General features: G+C 42.2%; 1 protein-coding gene across 4 annotated transcripts in view; it reads left to right on the forward strand.

Annotated features, from left to right (window-relative positions):
- Positions 1–22,961, forward strand: part of LOC111273674 (uncharacterized) — a 62,462-nt gene extending 39,501 nt beyond the window's left edge. For 3 of the 4 annotated variants that reach the window (XM_022855517.2, XM_022855518.2, XM_022855519.2), the window contains exons 5-18: positions 3,987–4,115; positions 4,306–4,437; positions 4,738–4,867; positions 5,388–5,540; positions 6,148–6,251; positions 6,473–6,766; positions 7,142–7,523; positions 8,153–8,313; positions 9,712–10,087; positions 10,342–10,769; positions 10,991–11,327; positions 11,593–12,269; positions 12,564–13,067; positions 13,473–14,254. In XM_022855517.2, the coding sequence (XP_022711252.1) occupies positions 3,987–4,115; positions 4,306–4,437; positions 4,738–4,867; positions 5,388–5,540; positions 6,148–6,251; positions 6,473–6,766; positions 7,142–7,523; positions 8,153–8,313; positions 9,712–10,087; positions 10,342–10,769; positions 10,991–11,327; positions 11,593–12,269; positions 12,564–13,067; positions 13,473–13,661 (3,996 nt within the window). In that variant the 3' untranslated portion in view covers positions 13,662–14,254. Of the gene's footprint in view, positions 1–3,986; positions 4,116–4,305; positions 4,438–4,737; positions 4,868–5,387; positions 5,541–6,147; positions 6,252–6,472; positions 6,767–7,141; positions 7,524–8,152; positions 8,314–9,711; positions 10,088–10,341; positions 10,770–10,990; positions 11,328–11,592; positions 12,270–12,563; positions 13,068–13,472; positions 14,255–14,324 lie in introns of those variants that run through there. The other variant, XR_002687983.2, reaches the window with a different exon arrangement.
- Positions 22,962–23,243: the final 282 nt, after the last annotated feature.

Here is a 23,243-nt window from a genome sequence, read left to right on the forward strand (position 1 = left end):
TTCCCGCTTTTTTCTGTCCGTAACTATTTCTTTACTTTTTTTTTTTTAATTTAAAATTTAAGCTGTTAGATTTTCGTTTCTACACTCTACATTATGAGTAATGTATACGATTTAACTGTCATCAGCTTGCCACCAAAGTAAATAGGCGTTCTATAAATGTTCTGTCAGATCGTTCCACATCTGCCAGCTAATATAGAATACTCTATTTCGCTAATTGTTTACGCATAATTGATTTCTTTATTTCCCTGCGAAGTGAGAGGGTCATTGCGTTCGTTTTCGTTTCACGAAACCCAGTTGGGATAATGATTTATTTATTATTTCTAGTCTTTTCCCAACCGGTTGGGTAACTCGTTCGCTGATCGCCCATCTTCAACGGGTCCCTCTTAAGCTTTCGCTATTACTGACCCTCGATATAGCAAATATATTATATAAGCCGCAAAGCAAATACATTAGACACGCGTATCTCTCCGCTTTCTGAATGCTTTCCTTACGATTGTTAAAACTGTGCAGCATTTCCATGGGTCTGTCTTTTTTCGTGCTGCAAGTCTACCTACATGTGTAAGTATACGCTACACGCGCTAACCTACCTCCCTGACAAAATATTGCTAGACTCTCGGAAATTCTTTCCCAGCTTCTCTCTTCAATGTTTTGCGGCGGAGTTCGCTAGCCGTCGTCATCGGTACCTTTAGCTCATCTCATCGACTCTCGGACCCTATCCGCCCCTCAAAAAAGGGCTTTGCCACTCGGGCACCCACCTTTTCTCTGGTGGTAATAGCCATACAAATAGTATGACCAGATAGCAGCATGTAGCCTTATAATATAGCTACTGCTAAAGCTCAGACGGGCAGCTGCAGCCTGCAGAAAGCAAAGCATCTCGTACAATTATAGCAACGCTACAATCAATAGCGGCTAGTACCGGGTTGTTCTCTGCGTGCTCAAATGAAGCCCATAACAAACTGAGCCACTGCAACCGACAATGAAGACCACGATCAGCTTCAAGCTGCTTCATCTTGCGGTTTGCTACCGTTTATGTTGACATAAACTGTAGTCGCCCTTCGCGTAAAGTGCTCGTGTAGCTGTTGACTTGCCGTTGTTGTTATTGTTGATTCTGATATTCTTGATATGAACGCTACAGCACGACAAAACCCGCCTATAAACCCTATGACAGTAGTTATCGTGCGGCTGTTCGACGGCGTACGTACATGCGTGCATATGCTAATCTTTCTTGAGCTATTGTACTCTTTGTGGCTCAGAAGATGCAAATGAAAGTTAGCGCCACGCTGAATGCCGCCGTCAGCGTTATTCTGTACAGGACAGAGTACGTAGCAATGCCTTCACTATTCGCGTACCGTCATGCCGATGTACTGCCACCGTTTAGAGACAAGCGTGTTCGTACTGAGCGAGCCACCGAATTCGTTTGGCGTTACTGTTACAGCTACTTTTGCCTATTTCTTATTTCAATGCCAGCCCTATTCACCGTAAGCCCGTGTGTTTTTCGTGTCTTTCGGCCGTGCTCCTTTAATATGTAAATTTGCTATGAAAGCGCTGTCTGTCTGTCTGGGTTAATCTGGGAAGCAACCTGCCTCAACGCAAGGAATGAACCTTCAGCAATGCAATTGTTGAGAAGCTGTCTACTGCCAGTTCAGATACAGCGCATCGGCGACAGATGCGGCCAAGCCGTTAAACCTCTACATTTACGGTCGCCAATACTGTCAGTCGCTAATGTACTCTGACTGGCGTTCTATAGTTCTGTCTTATCTTCTTTGTCTTCCTCTTGCCTTAGGACATTTTCTTTATCGTTCTATTCTTTGAGGTTTGAGTTTCCAGCGTTGGCCTTCGTTGACCTTGGTCGTGCTCTGCCTCCGGTTTGGCCTCCCTGCGGCCACCTGCGCCGAACCGCAGCCGACCAAAGCTGCAGACTTCTTTCGTAGCCCAGATGAGAACTCGCTATAGGCGATTGGACCAGCAATGTTGTTAACTTTCGCTAAGTGACAGACAGTTGGGAAAACTAAATGGATAACTAACCAGCGGGCCGTGCGTTCAAAGTCGTAGTGTCGATGACCTCTGAGCACGTCCGGCTATCAAATGGACGGTAGAAACCATAGCGAATAACTAGACTTTAACTAGCAACGCGGCTAAAACTAAGGTTCACAGGATAAAGGTAGAGGTTGTGCAGCTATGCAAATACGGGGAAGTATCTTTGATTTAACATTTATTTTGTGTCCTCACGGCTGTTCGCCTTTAGAACGTTTACACCGAAAGTCAAAACGGCTGTCTGATATGTTTGCTAAGTGGGTACTTTTGTGAATATTCACTACAATCAATGCTTGTATGATCAATTTTTCAGATCAACGAAATCTATGCCTTTGTCCCGTTGTAGTTTCGGGCGCATGTTAACGTTGGGTCATGCACGTATTTCCGAGAAACGCATTATTCCATGGATGAGACGTCTCGGAGCATCGGACTATTACTGATATGTAGTTCTCGTTCGAAGCATCTTCTGAGCGGCAGATACTCTGGCTCCCGGCAGGTTCGATCGTTGTGGTTGTTCTTGCCAAGAACGTATAGATGATGTACGTACATAGTACGCAAAGCCGAAGCATCGTTTCCCGGACCGGCAGCGTAATTTGCCCCGCTTTAACTAGTATGGTGCATACAGCCCAACTGTCATAGATACCCTCTTCACTATTATCGATATAAATATATAAAGACCGGAAACTACAGCTAGTTAGTTGCTTTGAGATACAGTAAATGAAACGCACGCGTCGCGCTGATCATAATAATTAAACAAAACTTTATCGTGCGTTGTCTCTTGGACCTAACTGTGCGTAGTAAGTAGCATACGATAGGCCGCTACCTATTTACTGGGCCTTAGCTGAGCTGTGGACACTGTCGCAACGTATAGAAAGAACACCGATGAAACGAAGCTGCTGATGACAAGGGTCGCAGGAGACGTGCACGCGACACATTCATATGCGGAGGATAGCAAAGCAGACAAATGAAACAGTAGTTCTGCAATGAAAGACATTATACGAATAGTGTAGTTGTCTTTAAACATAATTCTGTGATGTACGACCGTTTGGCCTAAAAAAATATCTCATTTCAAAATCCGTGTGCCTGTAACGCATACAGTGCGTTATAGAATCTCCGATAGTATACCGGCGGTACTGTAACATGCAACGCCGCACGATACCTGAGGCGTTATGCGGTGTATCTTTTAAGCCTGGCAAATGGTTTTACATGTGATGTAAAAAAATCCATGTGCTGCAAAATGTGTAACCATATGCCAGTTTATTTGGTCGGATCGTTGTAGGATAATAATTCATAATTTCATTTCATAAGATTCATAATTTCCGGCTTTCTCAGTTTTATTTAAAAAAGTCAAGAGTTTTTTCCATCTTCCGATCAAGTCCAAATAGACAGCAACGAAGGGGGCCCTGTAACGCCTCGTAACAGATCCTCGACAAATAATGGTGTGTCGCCATGTTGTTTATGTTCAGTGATTGACGACGCAGGCCGACAGTGCGCTTAGGGGTGGCTTTGTAATGTTGGTATGAGAAACAGCTACAAACAGTTTTCAATATCTTTCTCCCTTTTTCAAATACCTGAAGCTCGAATGAATTCTACGCGTGCATCACCTTACTAAATGTTTTTTTGTTGTAATGCGTGGCAAAATGCTTGAATTATCTATATATTATTCAAGGATTCGACGGACTCTTCTACACTTCTAGGCTCCAGCTGGAGCTAGTGCGCACACATCAACTTGCGTGCGCCCAGCATGATAAGAAATGGGGCCTTTTTAATTCAATTTTTTTAAGGGATGGCCTAGATTAAGTTAAAGTTTTTTTTTTTTTCTAAATTCCTCCCTAGAGTTGTGACCTAATGCTAAATAGATAACATCATGTGAGAACATGACATCTAAGCATTTAATGTAACATGTATGTATCAGATGGAAATGATGTATTGCACGTTTTTTCCTGTTTCAGGGCAACCAGGTGTCTTCATCAAAGGCCAACATACTCGGCGCTGATATCCTCGGTCCTTTAGTTCTTGAAGCACTCAATGCCTTTTTCCTTGTTATCAATTCTTTGGGGAATGTTAACTTTGTATCAGAGGTATGTATTACAAACGCGACATTTTTATTAGCTCCATTTTTTAGCTCAATAGAAAGTGTTTAATAAATGAATATATTTCTGTTAGTGCATTACGTTTTCATTCGAATCGCAGCTCTGTGGTGGATAATGTTTATCCAGCGGTCTTCTTGAATCATAAATGTTGATATGTGAATGGCGTGGCCGTTTTCAGAACGTGAACATGTTCCTCAATTGCGAGCCCGCGTCCCTTGAATCGAAGACCATCTACAGCCTCGTTCATCCCGCAGACCGGGCGCGATTCTCAAGCAATCTTTTACCTATACAGAGCACTGACACTCAACAGGTACGCGCTACTCATGCTTCCGCTTGAAGTCTGATTTTGAACCTATGTATACCGATCTCCTCAAATAAACATTTCCAGAATAATATGCGTTCTACTAAACTCCGCGCAACGGTGTCTACGCTCGGCATTTCAACACTAATCGATGACATTTATTTACTATTAATGCTTCTAGAAATCTTAATGCTGCATATCTTCGTTTGTCACAACCGTTCGAGGCCTCGCGACTTTGCCATATGTCTTGTATATCGTGTCCAGGACGTAACTGATCATATTGTTTATTCTTTCTGGTGATGATTGCAGCTATTGAATCCTCAGAAGACCCGATCATTTTTCTGCCGATTCAACACTAATGGTCCAGAGGACGATCCGCTAACGGCCGCTGACTCCGAACAGACACATAGCGTCATTGCTTTACCCAACAGTCACCAGAGTACGTGCCGCTTACATTGATAACAGAATTGACTTAAGGGAGCCAGAGAGCTGTCAGCTTGCTACTTGCAAGAATTGTTGTTATTTTAACGGGAAGTTTAGATTGATATAATGAATATAAAACATACAATATTCTGCCGTCTACTCACTGTGGTACGCTAGCACGTTACGATCTTGAATATAGTTGCTCAAAAACTAAGATGCTTACATAATAGTACCATTGGATAAAATGTCTTCCAACCCGCGGTTGAGTGAAAACGGTTTGAAGTAGCCTTAGATAATATTGCTCCCACCAAATGTGTTAATCATTTTACAATAGTCTGGAAGGTCACTATAATAATTTCCCGACAAAATGTTCAAGAACGTATCGAGTACTATTTACAGTTGTATCTTTCTGTCTAATATCCTGAAGCTTCTAATCCTCTTTCGTGCTCGTTAGTACGGGCTTTTCTTATTTTACTTTGAATAAGCAAAGGACAAAACGAAATTAACGCAAACACTTGTGTTTGTTACCTTTGCAGAGTCTTTTGTGAACATGCACGTTAGTGCTATTCTTACCCCAGCCGGGGGTAACGGCTCAGGCGTACCGCAAGGCAACTGTCTACTGTGTTTCGTCCGAAGGTTACCCAGCAACGAGTTGTTGCCCCAGTCGTCAAGCGGGGCACTCAATGACGGTTAGCAGACAAAGGAATTTTTACGTGACGCTAACGAGCTCTCTTTTAAAATTTCCCCTTTGTTTTGTTGATCCCTGGATTATCTCTAATTTCGTCATTACTTGTATGTGGTAAAAAAAAGTTACTCCAATCTAGAATAACACTTCAGATATCACAGCTATTAATTAAGAACTAGATCTCCCGAAGTAGCAAACCAATTATGTTATTGTTAGCTATAAATAAATATACCTGGTGAAGCAAAGAAAAACATGGAAAAAGACAGCGTTTTCAAGTTCGATTTCTCAGCTGAACTGGTCACTTGAGGAGCCGTTGTGTAGGAGTTTTTAAAAATGAAAATAATTTTCCAGTTACTTTTAGGCTCAAGCGACAATATTTAAAACTGAGCTTATTTCCAAGGCATGCCTAAATAATATAAAAAGCGTTAGTATGCATCATACGATGCGTGAAATAGAAGACATCGTGTTAACATATTTTTTCGTCATAGACTGACGACCTAAATAGCTCGGGAAGGCTGTTTGGAACTGCATATAGTCCTTACCAAAAACATCGAGGTTCAAGCCCAAAGTTTGTATATAACACATTTGCATAACATATGTGTACGTTACAGGAGTTAAAAAGGCCCTACCTGCAATAACTGGCTGCGGTACAATGCCGTCCAGTATAGGCTCAGTCGAACAGTTTACAACACGGCTTGATACCACAGGCAGAGTGGTAAGTGTCCCCGTTGCATTGCGCGCTAAATAAAAAAAAAATACGTAATTAATCTGCTATGCGTCATTTGCTACGGGTAAAATTTTGCACCGAAGTCAATATATGAAGCAAGTCTCCTGCGCAATGTGAACATGCGGAAAGCTCGACTGTTAGACTAAAACAGTGTGATAATCTTATATAAAAAGAGCTCATAATTAATAAGCTTTGTTTGGTCTTTAAAGATCGCAATAGATCTTTCAAATCTGAGTGCTGGATACGCTAATCTGCTCAAACACGGCGTTCCGGAGGGTCGACTATTAAAGGACGCCTGCGATACGCACGTTGACCGGGACAGACTCAATGACCACCTCAGCCAAACAATAGTAACAGGGGCACACACGTCATCAGTGTATGTTCTCCGACCTGGCGGACCGGAAAATCCGTCGATTCACGTACAAACCAAATCGAAGAAGTTCACGCCGTCTGCTAGAAATAACGAGACGGACTTCATTAACGCTGTACACTCCATAATCAAGGTGACTTATTGTTTGTGATGTTTTATTATCAATCGTGGATGGTATTCAAAAACGGATACAGTTAGAAAAAAATATTGATAGTTTTACTTGATCAGTCGTCAGATATAAGGAGCGCACTAGATTGATTAATGCTAAGAAACGTGGCATTAGTCGAAGGAAGGAAGGACCAGATTCAAAATCCATGCGTATCTCTTATGAGACGTTGTTTATCAGTCCTTCGTTAGGGCATATGTCTTTACCTTTAGTAAATCCTATAAAGAGTTACACCAAAAAGAACTGTCGTAACCCTGTTTCTTCTGTCTACATTATAGCGGGGTATATCCTATCTTTACCAAGGTAGATTTCTTCTAAAATCGTTCTCACATTATTAACTAGGATGTCCCGTCGACGCACGCAGACGAAATGGTTAATCCAGTTCGAAGTCACACGCCCCTAGGGGCAATAGTTGGTCCGCCCTCAGCGAACAACCCTAACCAAAGCAACACCACGCAAAACACTGGCAGTGGAGTAAAGACGCAATCCATGTCGACACAGCAAGGAACTACGTCCATCGCCCTTGGTAGTGCTGCGCCGCCAAAGCCACCCACGCCAGGCACGCCTGTACCTCATCTCGGTGGTCTCCCGCTTACGGGATTGGCCGGCAACGATGGAAACAATAATAGCCAGCAAGGCGTGGCCGCTGGGAATACCTTCAACATGGTGGGAATCGGCTCGAGTTCGGAGAAGCTGCGTAATCTATTGATACAGGGAAAGTCAGGTTCGTATACGCTGTGAATGTTACGGACATGTGGAGCACTTTACTTATAGGCAACGTATGTATTAAATTACAGCATCTTTTATTATAATATAATCCATGGTCCTCTCATGTTATATGTATATATATATATAACTAAGGAAAAACAAGATGCGTGTCCGACCTGCTAGGATGGTGACCTTGGCGTAGTACATGTGTGTGCAATGACGCGCAAGTACGTGCGCTTCAACTGAGTAGCTGGTGAGAGTGGCAGATCTTCATTGCTTCGAAACGGGATAAAAAGCTCTATTCAAAGGGGTTTGCCTTATTGCTCCGAAAGTACGGAGACGTAACTCTAAAACTTTTGCAAAGTTGACTTACAGCCGTTATCCTTGATAATATACCTGGGTAGCGTTATTTCACCATTGCCTCAAGGAGCTGCCTGGTTAGGTACTCTAAACGGGCGAATCAGGAGAATTTTTCCGGAAATTCGGAGTCCGGATTTTTGCGGAGAGAACAGTGCGCTGGTGGATAACACAGCTTTACCCATTCGATTCTTCCATTAAGACTTAGCCGAGTGATTTAATTCTGCGCTAACTTTTTAATTCTACTCTTAGGTCTAGCTTGTGATTTTCTTTCATCCTATTATTTAGGGTGCAACTCGAGTTCATCGCCATCGTTGGGAACGACAGTCGGCGGTCAGCAGCAGACCAACACAATCCTCAAGCAACTGCTGAACTCGTCCGGGGAGCCTGGACTTGACCAAGTGGTTGTTAAGCAGGAACATAAACTCAGCGTCATCCTTTCACGAAAGGTAGGGAAACAGGGAGGCCGCCTTCGATGCCAGTGTCCACAACACGGCCTCGACGACGTAACAAAGAAAAAATAGGTATATAATTTATATACAACTCTTCAAATGTCCCATAACAAGTGACCTCGGCCGTTTGGAATGGGTAGCGTTATTTGAACACTACTAAACGACATTGTTCAGCAGTGTCAGCGTACGGCCGCACACATATAGAAGACCTTCCGCATTGTCTAGTAGAATTGCAGTGTAATCTTTTTTAAAGAGATTTTATACGGGTTCTGTTTGCTTCTACCCAGAACCAACGCACGCGTCACCCACATCTATAATAGTCATCCGTATTGTTCCGTCCTGTGAAACTAAGTGTTTTCAGCTTTGCGGTTTCCAGGTTTCCAAGCGGTGCGTATTTCCGGATGCCGGTTTATATTTGACGTTGCCATCTACAGTTACGAATCGTATTACTTATCCGCTTTACGATTATCGAATGCATCATTTCGGTTTCTAGACTGGTTAAAACAGCAGTGAATCGTTGTCAAACGCGCCTATTTTCATTAGTTACCACTAGCAGTCATTGATCTTTTAAAACAAACGCTCGTCCGTTCCTGGGTTCGAAAGCACCAAACGTTCCAATATCGAGACGCATCAGAGTATCTACTCAGAACGTTCGTTCTTAAGATCACCTTCACGTCTTTATAACTGTTGCGGTGTTATTCGGCCTCACTCGTATATTATCCCAGTGCCCTTCTCACCGGTCTGTTCAAGTTGAATCCAACGCATACAGTACGGGCACTACGACTATGGCCCGTCTGCGTGTTCCAGCAATTAATATAAACATCTTCCATTATTCGATGGATAACTTTTAGAGGCGGGTTGGCCAGTATCTTGATATGTATTCTAAAAAATACACACTAATCGTCATAGTGCTTTCTTCCGCTAGCTTCTATTAGATGGTCGTGCTAGAATCATGTTGTTCTATTATTTTTTTTCTCCCAAATGTCTGAATATACGATTATTGTGGCGGTGTTATCATTGATAGTTACTTGACATAAAGGCTTGTTCAGTCAGCAATTCGAGGACCCCGCTTCCGGTGGATACACTAAGCAAGTACAAATATCGCTGGCCGTACACGTTATGTCTGGCGCAGTGGAACTCGTCGTTAACTTTTAGATTGAAATCTCTGCATAGATTGCATGCATCGGCGTTCGGTGTGGCATGACAAAAGAACAAAATTAAATGCTAGAATGGGCTTGGTGAGATTTTTCAAGCTTCACCGAGCAGCTGGGAAGTGCGAAGTTCACTACTAAAGAGTGCTCGCTATATTTGCACTGAATTGTTCTTGTTATTTTTCTCTGCGTTCACCTCGTAATGTCCGACTCGTCATCGTGGCGCTGGATTGGCCATGCTCAGGTCGGTGAGAGTCCTCTGTTGGATGGAACGCAGCCAGCAAAACGCATCAAGACGGAGGGTGGACCGAAGGCGCACCTCGCCGGCCAAAATCCCATGCTGGCCTCGATGCTAGCACAGACCCCGCGACCCGTCGCCAACGTGCCTACGTCGATCGCTAACGCAATCGTCTCCCAGATCCCCCAGGATCGGCTACCGAAGAACCTCGAGAAGAAACTCCTGCCCACCCCAGCGCCGCCGCCGACCTCACAGAGCGGCAACGGTCAGAACGGAGGTCAGGGCGTTTCTCAGGGTCTTGGAGCAAGCACAAGTCCAACAACTTCCACATCATCAACAGTCAATCCTCACGCGCACATATCCATGACACTGGGCAGTCACGGTAAGTGCCGCATGCTTTCTTACGTATCCCGTGGAACTGGACCTAGTCTATGCATTCATCACATACATGCATTCGACTAGTAACCGCATATATTTCTGTAAATCGCGATGAAGAAACATTGCTTTATTTGTAGCACGCATATCTTGATTGTCTTGCACATATCGCTTCAGCCCTGCTATATCGACATTGATCTAAGGTTTCTTTTATGGTAGGCGTTTGTTCTTCACACTGCTTTCATTTTTGTATTCTTGCAGCTCCTATAAGTTCGTCCAGCGGAGGCAGTAGTGCAGGCGGCGGAGTCACGAGTCCTACTGCGCTTTTTGGTCCTCCCATGTCGGTTGCTGGAGCTAGCGGTCCTGCCGTTAGCGCCGTAGGCACCGGATCCTTAGTGGATCCCGGCAGCGGGCCAGTCGATCCACTGTTGTCCCAGATTCTCGATGAGGTTTGGACGCTAGAGGAGGAGCTGAAGTATGGACCGTCTCCTTCACCGTCACCAAGTCACGCTCCACACACGCCTCATGGTCCACCGACGCCACATACGCCTCAGCCCACGACGCCCACCGCACTCAATCCGCCCGGCACACCACAGCCTTCTAGTCCACTAATGGACCCCACAGCGACACCGGTTACAGCCACGACGAACCCCGCTCAACAACAACAACAACAACAACAACAACAACAGGTGGATTAAACAATAAGTTTTTTCTTTTTCTAAGGGATTTTGCGCTTGTCCAACTACAGCTTTTATAAGAACTCGTGTTGAGTATTACTTTAACATTGGTCTACTCGCGAATTAGGCCTCGGTGTATAAGACGTTAGAACAGCTCTCCTATGTAAGATTATTAACAGAAATACACCGATCGTTTGTCTCTTTGTCGATGTGATGCTACTTTTGACCTTCAGAACCTGTTAAATATAAATCCGCACAGCAATAGCAGCACGGTACCAGTCAGCGGGACAACAGGGGGCAACCTAGGTGGTCCCTTGGGTGCAACAAGGGCTAGCCTCGTGTCTCCTCTAAGTATTCCGCCTTCACAGTCACCCGGCCCTCAGGCAGCGTTACAGAGTCTTCTATCTTCACCAGCACCTTCACCGCGGCATCCAGGCAGTCAAGGTGGCTGTATCAGTATCCGCAGTCCTGTCCACACACCTCAGGGAGGCGGAGGCGGTATATCCGCCCCAAGTCCCCTTGCCGCTCATACGCCGACTCAGGACAATACCGACACACATTCCAATCCGCGTAGGTGTAATGCAAATAAAGTATAGACAATATTTGCTTACAGCGAAAAATTAATTATAGGGCTAATTTACTTCTAAAACATTCGAACCGATTGTTGCCGCTTTCTCTTTTACAGAGAGCTCATACGGTCTTAGCAAAAAAGCTTGGATTTAATTAAATGATTATTAATTTCTTCATTTATATTGTTACTTATCAAATACAAAGCCAATAGTATAATCATAACAATTTGCAATATTTCCTCTTTGGAAAAAATAACTACTTTCAGCCTCGGTGATGTCGATCGCATCTCCTCCGAGCGTCCCTATAGGTGGCGGGGTGTCTCCACCACTTCCTTCATTACCGCCCAGTCAACAGCAGCAGCAGCAGCAACAGGTCATGCTGCAGCTGCAACAACAACAACAACAACAACAGCAACAACAACAGCTTTTACAACAACAGCCCTCAATCCAGCAACAGAATCAGGAGGATACAACATTACTGCAGAAGATACTCGACGATCTCGAAGACGTCCGGACACCAGCGGCTCCGCTAATGGGTGGAGTAGACGCGAAACAGGCCATCTCGGCCATCCAAAGGCAGCTCATGAGCTTTGAGAGCAACGCCCAAACTATAACACTAAGCAATCGTCCTTTGCCAGTCCAGTCGCCAATGCAGCAGCAGCAGCAGCAGCAGCCGCAGCAGCAACAACAGCAGCAGCAGCAGCAGCAGCAACAACAGCAGAGCGGCCAGAAATCACCACATCTGCTAGTGCATTCGATGGGAAGCGGCACGACTCCACAGCAGCATCAACAGCTGCAGCTCCAGCCGGGTCAACAGCAACAGCAGCATGGCCTCCTCATAAAACAGCAACAACAACAACAACAGCAGCAACAGCAGCAGCAGCAGCAGCAGCAGCAGCAGCTGAAGATGACTGGAGGCTCGACGACGTCAATGCAACAACAAGTATGATTTTATACGAATATGCAGATATCAAATGAAAATCGCCTATATTGTTCGAGCAAATTTTTAGATTATTGACGTTATACGGTGTTATACGTTATAGTAAGGTTTACTGTGAAGTGTACATACGTTCCCTTGAGTAGTTGTTGCATTGTTAGTTGCAGAGACGGATCGACGTTGAATGAACTTGCATCCTGTTTAGATGTCGCCATTGTCGCCATACTGGAATCGCTAATTAAAAGATCCCTCTGTTCATTTTAACCCTATTCGATGCTGTTCGATTTCTGTTTTTTCTAGATGGCGCCTCGTATAGGCGGCTATAGTCAGCAACAAATGACTCAAGTCGGAAGCCAGTTACCTTCGCCATTGTTGCGCGCCCAGCTGCGTACAATCGCTGCTCAACAGGGGCAACTTACAAATAGCCAGATGGTGACAACAGGTCAACAGCAAATTATTACAGGCGGGTTGCCTACCGTTTCGACCGCGAACTTTCAACTGCAGCAGCAGCAGCAACAACAGCTTCATCAACGGACCAAATTTCTCGAGACGCAGCAGATGCGCTTACTAACCAACCAACAAAATCAACATATTTCCGGTCAAAATCATGGGAACAGCCAGCATCACCAACAAGCGTTATTGCACATTCAACAACAGCCCGGGGTACAACAGCAGCAACAATTAGCCACTGTTCAACAATCGTTACAACAACAACAGCAACAGCAGCAGCAACAACAGCAGCAGCAGCAGCAATCATTAGCTAGCCAACAGGGGCAAATGCAACTTCCGAACGTCAATGACGTGGTACGTTATTCTCAAACGTTTGGCCTTTTGTGAGTTTGACAAGATCGTCGTGTGACTGAGAAAGCGCTAATGCGTTTCACTGGTGTGTGCGCTTCTTTATGCAGTAGTACTGAAGTTCCACTTCGAATATTCATGGAAGATGAATCACCAGTCTCGATAATAGTTTTGGATGGTACTACCGGTGTATATGACCATGATAAACATGACAGATACAGTCTTTTTTTTCCAGTTCAGAGTTCTTGACTGCTACGAATGAAGACTTACGAGTGTTTTATGGTGGTAGATTATAGAACTTGACCTAATGAATGACACGATACTCCCTATACGTTTGGCTTTTTTTTCTTGATCTCCTCCGTGCTAATTTGGATACTTGCGTGTCATTTGTCTACGATTTTCCTCTATCAGGTTCCTCCTCCAAACGTCAGTTTGCAACCTGCAGCTAAATGGCAAAGTGTGGGTGTAAATGTCGGTGTAGGGGGTCTCGGACCTGGCCCTCGAATGGGTCCCAGTGGTGTAGGACCAGCCGCCGCCTCGCATTTGCGAGGTTCGGCACAGCCCCAGGCTTTACAATATCCTCAAGGACCATTGCAGTGAGATAGGAAATGGAATGACGACACGAGACAGGCTACAGCTTCGAAGGGCGGTGGCAAAGGACAGACTCAAAACAAGCGTAACGTGATTGACTGTTGAAACATCAAACTCTGTTAGAGTGGGTGCGCTCGTGCAGAAGGTGGACCTCGAAATGCGCTAACATATAATCTGATCATGTTTTGTTTCTGTGGAGGCGACGACCTGCCTAAAGAGTAAGTAACCGCGATTGCAGGCGAGATATAGCGGCAGAAGAGTGATAGAGAACGAAGCAACAATGCCAATACTTAAGTATACCGAAATTGTGTATGAAGAATAAGAAAAACTTGAGAAATATTTAGAGAAGCATAGGCATACAATTTCTAGACATATGGCAGGATATGGTAGTACATGTATAGTGTGCTATACTTTGTAAGTACGTGGCTTCAGTCGGTGGATCGCAAAGGGACGGAGACCTTCATCGTCAGATTCCCTTCTGAGGTTACCCTAACGGCGAAGAGCTGACACCTTTGCAGCCGTTAGAGGCGTTCTATATCTATAATGGAGGTTGAAGAATAATGAATGAAGTCTGCAGGTAATAAGAAAAAGAAAAAAGAAAACCTTTGAATTCCTTTTATAAAGATGACAGGTTTGCAGAAGGATAGCTACACTGTATATTTCCGCCGGCAGCATCCCCAATCGACGATAATCCCAAATCCCGTTTCCGTAAACATACGAGGCTGGTATATTTTTAAACAGAGGATTTTACGAGTGACAAGGGCGGCTACAACAAATCCAGAAACAGCCAGGTGACCGCGGCCTGGATAAGTAACCTTGGACAACAACTCGAAGACCAGCTTTGTTCCACTCCCTTTGGTGACTCACGAAGCGCTAATTAATGTTGATCGATGACAGCATCTAGTGCAGGTGACAGTGATTCTTTTAGATTTGTGGAATTCACAAAAACGGCGGACGGGGGAGTGGACTAATACTAGCTAGAGATAGAAGGTTGAGAAGAAGAAAAATAGAGAGACAGGACGACAATTAAGATGAAAATGCATATACATACTTATATATATATATATATATACACATATATACATATATATATATATATAAAAATAGGTAGAAGTCTATTATTGATTATATAATGATGACGATGATCTATTACCTACCTAGTGTACGATTATTAAATGGAGGTAAATACACGGAGGTGAATGTAAATGATGGCGCACGTTTTGACGACGGCAACAATGGATGGATTCTGTATAGTTTGCGTAAATCGAGATAAAAGTGGAGGCTATTTGTTGTTCTTGTTGTTCGTATATGGTACTGTACGTGTGTGCGTATATAATGTATGTAAAACATATATTCATAAGGATGATGATGATGATAATTATTATAATCATAATAATGTTATTAGGAAGTAATAGCAATGAGAAGAATTCTTATGATGGTGGACGGAAGCTATATACATTATTGATGCGCTATATTGATGATATTATCAACAATGATGATACGAGTTGCAAAAGAAGGCGCGCTTAGGCTAAAGAAAAAGCTGAGGATTGCAGAAAAGAAGATAGAATGACCATTGAGCGGAATATCCATAAAGGGTAATAGCGCTAACTAATCTGGGAAAAATCTACGTGGTAATCTACTTCCCCTCTTCGTTACTGGATTCCGCTCGATCGTTCTAGCGATGATAAAGCGGGCGTTTGAACAATGGCTGACTACAATTATACATATACAGTATATTAAAAAGAAGAGTATATCCATCTATATTTGTATGCGCGTTCGTGTCGGGTCGTCGACGGATGACTCGCCCTTCTGGGAATGCTATGATAAATATTCATTCGTCAGACACAAGGCGACGCAATGGGGATGTTTGGCTCGCCGACCCACGCGACGTTGATTTAGTGAACGATGACCGTTTTGCTAACTGTGTTGTTGATCCTGTTATTGCTACTGGGTTGCCTTTTTTGTGGGGTTGTATTTGTCATCGGGTGTTACATTTTAGTGGAATTCAGAACAGACGAGCTTCGATGGACACACATATTCACAAGCGGAAACACTTAAAGTACTGCAAACAAAAAAATATCGAAAAATTTTATGAATTTCTCTGTAGAACTCGACATTATCTTTAAGAGCGGTAGGAGAAAACTGGCCTTTTCATTGCGCCCTTTACCTTCTGATCGACCAACGAGTAGGTGCGAGTTCTTTTCGATTGATGAACGTATTAGGAAAGAACGGAGTTCAAGCTATGACTCGGGAACTGGTCATCTTTTACAGCTAGGATGCTTACATACATTGCATTGTATGTATCGAGCCTTTGAGAGTGTGTCTGGTATAATTTGTCCCTTAGAATGCGCCCCTAGGCGGATCTGCGTGTCCATTCGCGTATGTACGTGTTTGTATGTATGCATACTGAACGGAACAATTGGTGTTGTTGTTGTTGTTGTTGTTGAAGAGGCACTATTAACGTGTGTTGGTGATGTGATTATTATATTTGGGCATATGGTTAATATAATAACTGTAATAGTAGCTAAGTACATTATATTCCGAACACTATAATTATCATTATTATATAGCCAAAATATCATAATTTTGTTATGCATATATCGTTGTTGCTATATCACCGTTGTTACTACAGATGTTGTTGTTGCTATTGTTATTGAACTTTTGCTATTATTGATCGACCACAACAATTGCGTGTACAATTGAATTCAATAACGTAACTAAGTTTCGTCTAGAGAAGCTTCTATCCTAGCGAGCGGTGCCTCCCTCGGATAGCAGACGAAAGGACTTTACGTTTTCGAAATACTCGGCTGGCATCTCCCTTTTATCTCAATATGATCCAACGTCTTCTTCGAATGTTCATGACACCTTCCTGAATAATAACATTTAGAAGAACTTAGAAATCTTACGCCCTTAGCATTGCCTCTCTTCAGAACCAAAACATTCAACACCTTAAAAATAGCTGGCCGCTGCTGCTTTTTTTAATCAACAAACGAAATCTTTAACTTCGTTACGAAGTGTACGACACGCATGTATATATGTGTATACGGAACATGCATAGCTAGTAGAGTGTATACCATCTGATTATATATTAGTAATAAATGGACTGATGAACTTCCGATGTTCATTTGGGTTGAGAGGTAAGAATCACGACCCATTTTTGGGTTAGGGGGCATACATATGTGTATGTATGTATGTATGTATGTATGAAGTTCGTATATACTGAAGATCCGACAGAGTAAAGTATATGAGTGAATGTTTGTTGTGTATCGTGAATGCAGCCGCTTGTGGCGATCGAATGATCTCTCGTTCTGAAGTGAGATGATTCTGTTCTGATATTACATCAACTTCGTAACTCACGGCCTACCTATGAGGATCATGGTGTAGACGAGTTTGTTTCTTGTTTTCAAAATGTTAAATTGTATTAATCGAATTAGAAAAAAGAATCATTCTTTCAATAGCTACTAGTGGTACTAAACGATTGGCATCTATCCAATAACTTCTAACAGAGTTTTTTTTTTTGTTGATATTATGGCTTCGCCCCAAAATCGCTTTGGGTGATTTAAAGGCTTAAGGAAAATTCAAGATTGAGTGTAGATTGGCAAGGAGTTATAACTACTTCCTTTCAATTTTCATATGCGTCGTACTTGCCAATTTGTCAGCGAGAATCATCTCTGTTCAGTTGACCTCTATTATTACGGTGTTTACTTTTCATGAATCGCGGTCAGTGTCATAAGAAGCCCCCAGGGCTTCGATAAAGATGAGTATCGTAGCGATATAGTACAGCGCAATGGGTGTCTTCTTGGTTGATAAACTTTTATATTGATTCATCCTGCTTCGGATTCGACTCAGATAGAGTATGCTACGGATTAACATTGTTGTAAAAGGATGTTGGTCTCTCTATGATAAACTTCAATTTTTCCGCAATACCCGATAAGCGGCAAGAAACAATGACCAATCGTCTGCTCCCAACCACTAATCCGCTTCGTGTCCACAAATGAAAGATGAAGTAGATGATTACCAGAAGTATGGTCAGCGGGAAAAAGTCGAGCTGATGCCAGGTTCTGCGCTAGACTACGATAACAGCAGGTCACCGAAGGACCTACGCAGTCCGCTGATTTTAATACCTTCTCTAGCGACCCGATGACAAAAGGCATTTCAGGTTTAGTGACATTATCAGCAACACAGTTTTACAATTTGTGTATGTCTAGGCGCAATATTCGCATGTGCATATGGGTACCGGGAACGAATCAAGTTTACACTAAAAGATCACTATCTAAGTTTCACGCCACGCCGTACTAGATACTAGACCGGCCGCCTCTCCACTCCTCCTCTTTGTATATATATATATATATATATATATATATATATAAAGTGACACTAAACACAGACAAGCAAAACTCTACAATCCAACCATCTATGGTTAGTTTGCGAGTGGTAGAACGCAATGGACATATTTTTCATAAAATAGAAAGTAGATAAAGCTTTATCTATTTTTACGTGTACATTGAAATTGATTGTATTTTAAAACTAATCCTAATATTATTGGGTGGTGACTGTGGCTAGCCGTAGTATAGGAAATATCTGGAAATGGTCATTGCTAGAATAGATGGAAATGTGTCATGTTAAGATTCACTTTAGAACTATTAAAACTACGACGATAGCATAGCTTGGGCAGCACACACTGGAATGGTTGGATATCGTTATCCTTTTACCATATGCCACCTTGTAAAAGAAGGATCCTACACCTGCTTGTACGCTGTCCGTTTAGGCCAGATGATCAAGTAATGATGACAATGAAGTTTGTTGATTTGTGGTACAATGCGTGGACTTAACAATGAACGATCATACAATGACTACCGTCCCAATCTCTTGCTGTTAATCCAATCAATTCCATACAAACTAACGGATCCTTACCACACTGACATCGCTTACCTTTTTTATGCATGTTTCCTAAGGGCATATATGTTTTGCCTAGATAGGCTATTATCCTCATTCGGGCTGAAAAATCGAAGAAGAACTAAATTGTGACTTTAAGCACACCTCGCAAAAAAGTATATGCTTAAAGTAAGAACCCTTGCTTACAGCTCATTTTCCGTATGCTAGCGACGAGTGAGAATTAACCTTTATATAATAGCTGCGACTGTTTCCTACGAGATGGTATTTTGTCATAATGTGCAATTACCTTGTAATAGATGATTGCCGGCCATTGAAAATAGAGCTAACAATACGAAAATAACGTTTACCATGAAAAAGCAACTGAGAAGAAAGCTTACATATTGCATTAGAAAAAAACAACTAAAGTTTCACTTTATTCAGATTTGCCCCACGATCTATTGCAACATGTATTATGCTTGGTGGATGCTAGAACTGCCAATTCTATATTATTTTCTTGATAATTTATCCCGGTTCGTTCGTGTAGAAACTAGTTGATGTTCCGATATGCCTTTTATTAGCGTGTGCGTCCGTTGCTTCTTGACCAGTACGTTTATAGTGAAAAGATTCTAATTCTGAGTTTTTGTCACTGGAAGCCCTCGATTGGCCATCGAAAATGCCCGTACAAAATGGAGCCATGAGTTACCCAACAACATCGTGTAACCGACTTAAGCATATCAGTGTTTTTTTTTTTTATTTTACTTATACTTGGCTTCATTTAGAATACATCTAGAAACAAAAATTCGTGTTTTACCATGCTAACTTACCATTGCTAAATCATAAATTTATTCGCACTGAAACCTTCTATGACGTAAGATTCACTGGTACGTACGTACCATCATTTTCTACCTACTCGAGTACGTAGAAACAGTAATTTGAAATGGTATCATCACAATGCTTTCGGCGTAGCGCGACATTTTTTGCTCTCGAGATTTCCCATAAAAATAACTTTTTAGCACTGCCGCCTGTTCATTAATCTGATCTTTTTTGTTTTTGCCTGCCAAACCGCTACATGCCAACGTGCACTGCTGTCATTGAAAGTACGTGAATCACGTATAGATCAATGATACTTGTCAGCTTTCGATATTTGTGCTGTGGATGAGCTTAGCCTTTATGATAAGTGAAGTAGGTGCGTAAGCATATCCCAAAGTGCCTACGGCAGAACGCTCGGCGAGGCAAGCGAATCCTCAGGAAGACCATCGCTGTACAGAAATCTATTTCATTTTTCATACCTAACGATCGATATAGAGATCGAAATTAATCGTACGTCCGACGTGCGTTACGTTTGGTACCGGTCGATGAACTTTGTCGTATAATAAAGTTCGCATAATATAGATACAGGTAGATATGGATAATTAGTGCTACCGTCAAGAGCGTAAATGGTGTTGTAATGTTTTTCTTCAGGATTGGTACACATAGAAGGCGCTTATTCTTATATGTGTACAATTATCTTATCATGCCTACTTACAGCGATTCTGTTTCACTAATTTTTTTTTTTGCTAAATAGAAGATCCGGGAACGGAATAGAGCGTAGAACGAGGCCACAGTCAAATCGCCAACTTCAAGTTGTCCCCCATTCCCTGACTTTCGGCAGCAGGGGCAACTACGAATCTCCCGTTGGGTTTGCCAGACACAAATTGCAATGAATACACACAGACAAACACACACACACACACACCCGCACATGTCCATATGGAAACGAGGACTTAATTACACACTACACGTGATGCACAAATACGAAGACAGGCTAATACCAGCTAGGCATATGAATAGACATTGACGAAGGCACTTGCCTAGGCGTGTGCCTAGGTCATTGTGTGATGAAAATGATTCTATGCTGACGTCTGATAGTAACACTTTGAAAAAAAGTAGTAATTATTATTGTAGTTATAAAAATATGATGATCGTAAACATATAGAAGAAGTTATTTTTGCCGATATATGGTTTTTCTTAGTGTCGACTATTATATCGTGGCAATGATGATTGGAACTTGTACTAATACGTCTATTTTAATTATTGCTACCACGTCTGCTGTGCTTATTGACTGTTATCATCGGAACAATGGAAACGCTGATTCTACAGGGGCGATTGCATATGTCTGGACAGCTACTTTGTTGTGTGTGAGTACGAAGTACAACAAAGTTCGTAAGAAGATGTATCTGTAACGTTGAATTTCTTCTGATTGTAGTGTTAAAGCGAGATCGCTCAATTGCCACTAGTTGGGGGTAGGTTCAAATGGACGGTATAGCATGCTATGTATTACTAGTAGCTGTTGGTCTCGTCAACTCATTGTTGTCCTTGTTGTTATCCTGGATTCCTTCCTGCTACAGCTGTCGTTTACTACGATCTTTTTTTTTTGTTTTTTTTTAGCAGCAGAAAACACAGTCAGCCGAGCGTGCTAGTTTCTGCTGATGCTCCGTTCCGTAAGATGTACCCTTCCCGAATTTTTTTACGAAAACAGAGTCAGGTTTGAGAGCCGTTCGAGGCTATAGGGATCGGCGTAGCTTTTATTGACGACTACATATTATCGAATACAGTGAAGAGGCGAAACGATTGCAATTGTAATAATGCTAACTAGCTTATGGCCTTAATATCTTATCTCTGCTTTGTCTTGTGTGTTTTCACACAAGGATACGCCGCTCAACTTTGGACTATATGGGGTACGAGGCTGTGGCCTGCAGTCTTTGCTTAGGGTTCAGTCGTTAAGCGCGCTAGCTATATATCTAATTGGGTGGTGCTATTTTAGAGTCTCTTCTCAAATGAAAAACAAGAACTTAAATGAAAAACATGGAGGGATTGTTTGCGCCGAATCGGAGCCCTGTACAATGCGTTAAGAGTTATGTCACTATATCAATGGTGCATGTGCATCCATATGTGTTTCCTAGAGAGAACCATGGATACAGGTTGGGGCATTGTGGGAGAAATTAACAGACGTACTTGCACTACTAGTACTCAACTATAACGATGAAAAATCTTGCAAAAAAATACACATAGAAAAGCTGCACATCAGCCCAAACACGTGATCGGTACACGAGTAAGCACTTCAAGCACACCTCACAGATCTATACACAAAGACATGCACACAATAAAAATCTACGGCCGAAGCTACACGCGCAACATGAATCATGCGGCCACGCGTTCGTTCTTCAGCCCCGTACTGCCTTCCACAGCAAGATTGACTTCGAAAAGCGTGGAGGTTGCAGCTGCCTCGACGGGGTTCTATTATGGTGGAATATCATAGACATAGTAATATGAGAAAATGAGATTCAACTCGTGGTGATATGTGGAAATGAAAAGTGTATGAAGAGACGACAACAATGATTATAACGGTAGTGATTATATAATAAGATGCGACTGCTAATGTTATAGAAGTAGGTCCTAAAATATTAAAACATTTCGAGATAATGTACATATAGCCAGTGCGAGAGGGGTAGAGACACCACAAAATGAGATGACTTCAGATGCCTATTGGATGTAATCAGCAAGTTTTCGAGGGAAAAACAACAGGGAATTTAGGTGAATCTGCTATTGCGAACTTCGTCCAAGTTGAAACAAAGCCTTTGCCACCCCAACAAAGCTGTCAGTGGCTTGTGTCTGTAGTAGTTTCACTCACAAACAAATGTAAAAAATCGTGCTCTATGCCAGCGAAGGTGTGATCGCCTGGGCGTCAATAGAACACTTAGTAAATTTGATCAAGGACGAGGCGGCCGGAAATAATGCCAGGGCTCTGTGATAAGTTATCAATAGGCGAATGACGTTGAAAATAGATGAAACAAAATCGAGTAAAAGGGGCGTCGCAGATAGCGATGGGACTAAAAGGGTATGACAATAATTGTGACGGCAATTCTATAGCGTGCTATTAGTAATTAATCAATGACGATGGAGATTAACGTTTTTGAACATTAGAAGAATATATTGCAGGTCTCGAAAAAAAAATTGCGCTAAAAATTAATCATTAAATAAGTGCTCTTAGTGTAATTAGAGGTAATTTCTATATAAAGGAAAAAAAAAAACGAATCCTGATTAGTTTCAGTGTAGCAATTAAACTATCCTAGCTTTTGTTGCTAGGCTTTGAAGGATACTAAATAAGTAATTATTATTCGTTTACTATCAAACTAATTGGGTGTTTATAGAAAAAAGTGGATGCCCCTGCCATCTTTGGAACAGCGCAAGAACGAGAACCGTTGCCTTTTCTGATCGGACTGGCTTCTTCAATAGTAATAGGCCGCTCGGGGCACGGAGAGACTATTCAATACCTTTGTGAATGGAAAAAAAAACTTACTTTGTGGGTGTAATGGAAATTTGCATAGGTAGATAAGTTTACACGCTGAGTGAACCTGTACACAGGAATAAATGTATGTGAACTGAATTGATAAATGACGACTTTTAAAGTTACCAATAATGATGATGATAACTATAATTAGTAAGTAATAACAGCAACATCTGTTCGATTATCTCAAGGGTAGAGGGTGCAATGGAAAACAAAGGATCGCTTATAATTATTATATTAGTAACGATGATGATGATGATAATAATAATCAGACAATGCGAATGAAAGACATTATATTAATTATAAAAGTGATCGAATATAGAGTAGTACTAATGGACATAATAATGATAATAACACCATTATATAGTTATAGGCATAGAATTTATATA

The sequence above is a fragment of the Varroa jacobsoni genome, unplaced genomic scaffold (assembly GCF_002532875.2).
Source record: "Varroa jacobsoni isolate VJ856 unplaced genomic scaffold, vjacob_1.0 scaffold_213, whole genome shotgun sequence".
NCBI lineage: Eukaryota > Metazoa > Arthropoda > Arachnida > Mesostigmata > Varroidae > Varroa > Varroa jacobsoni.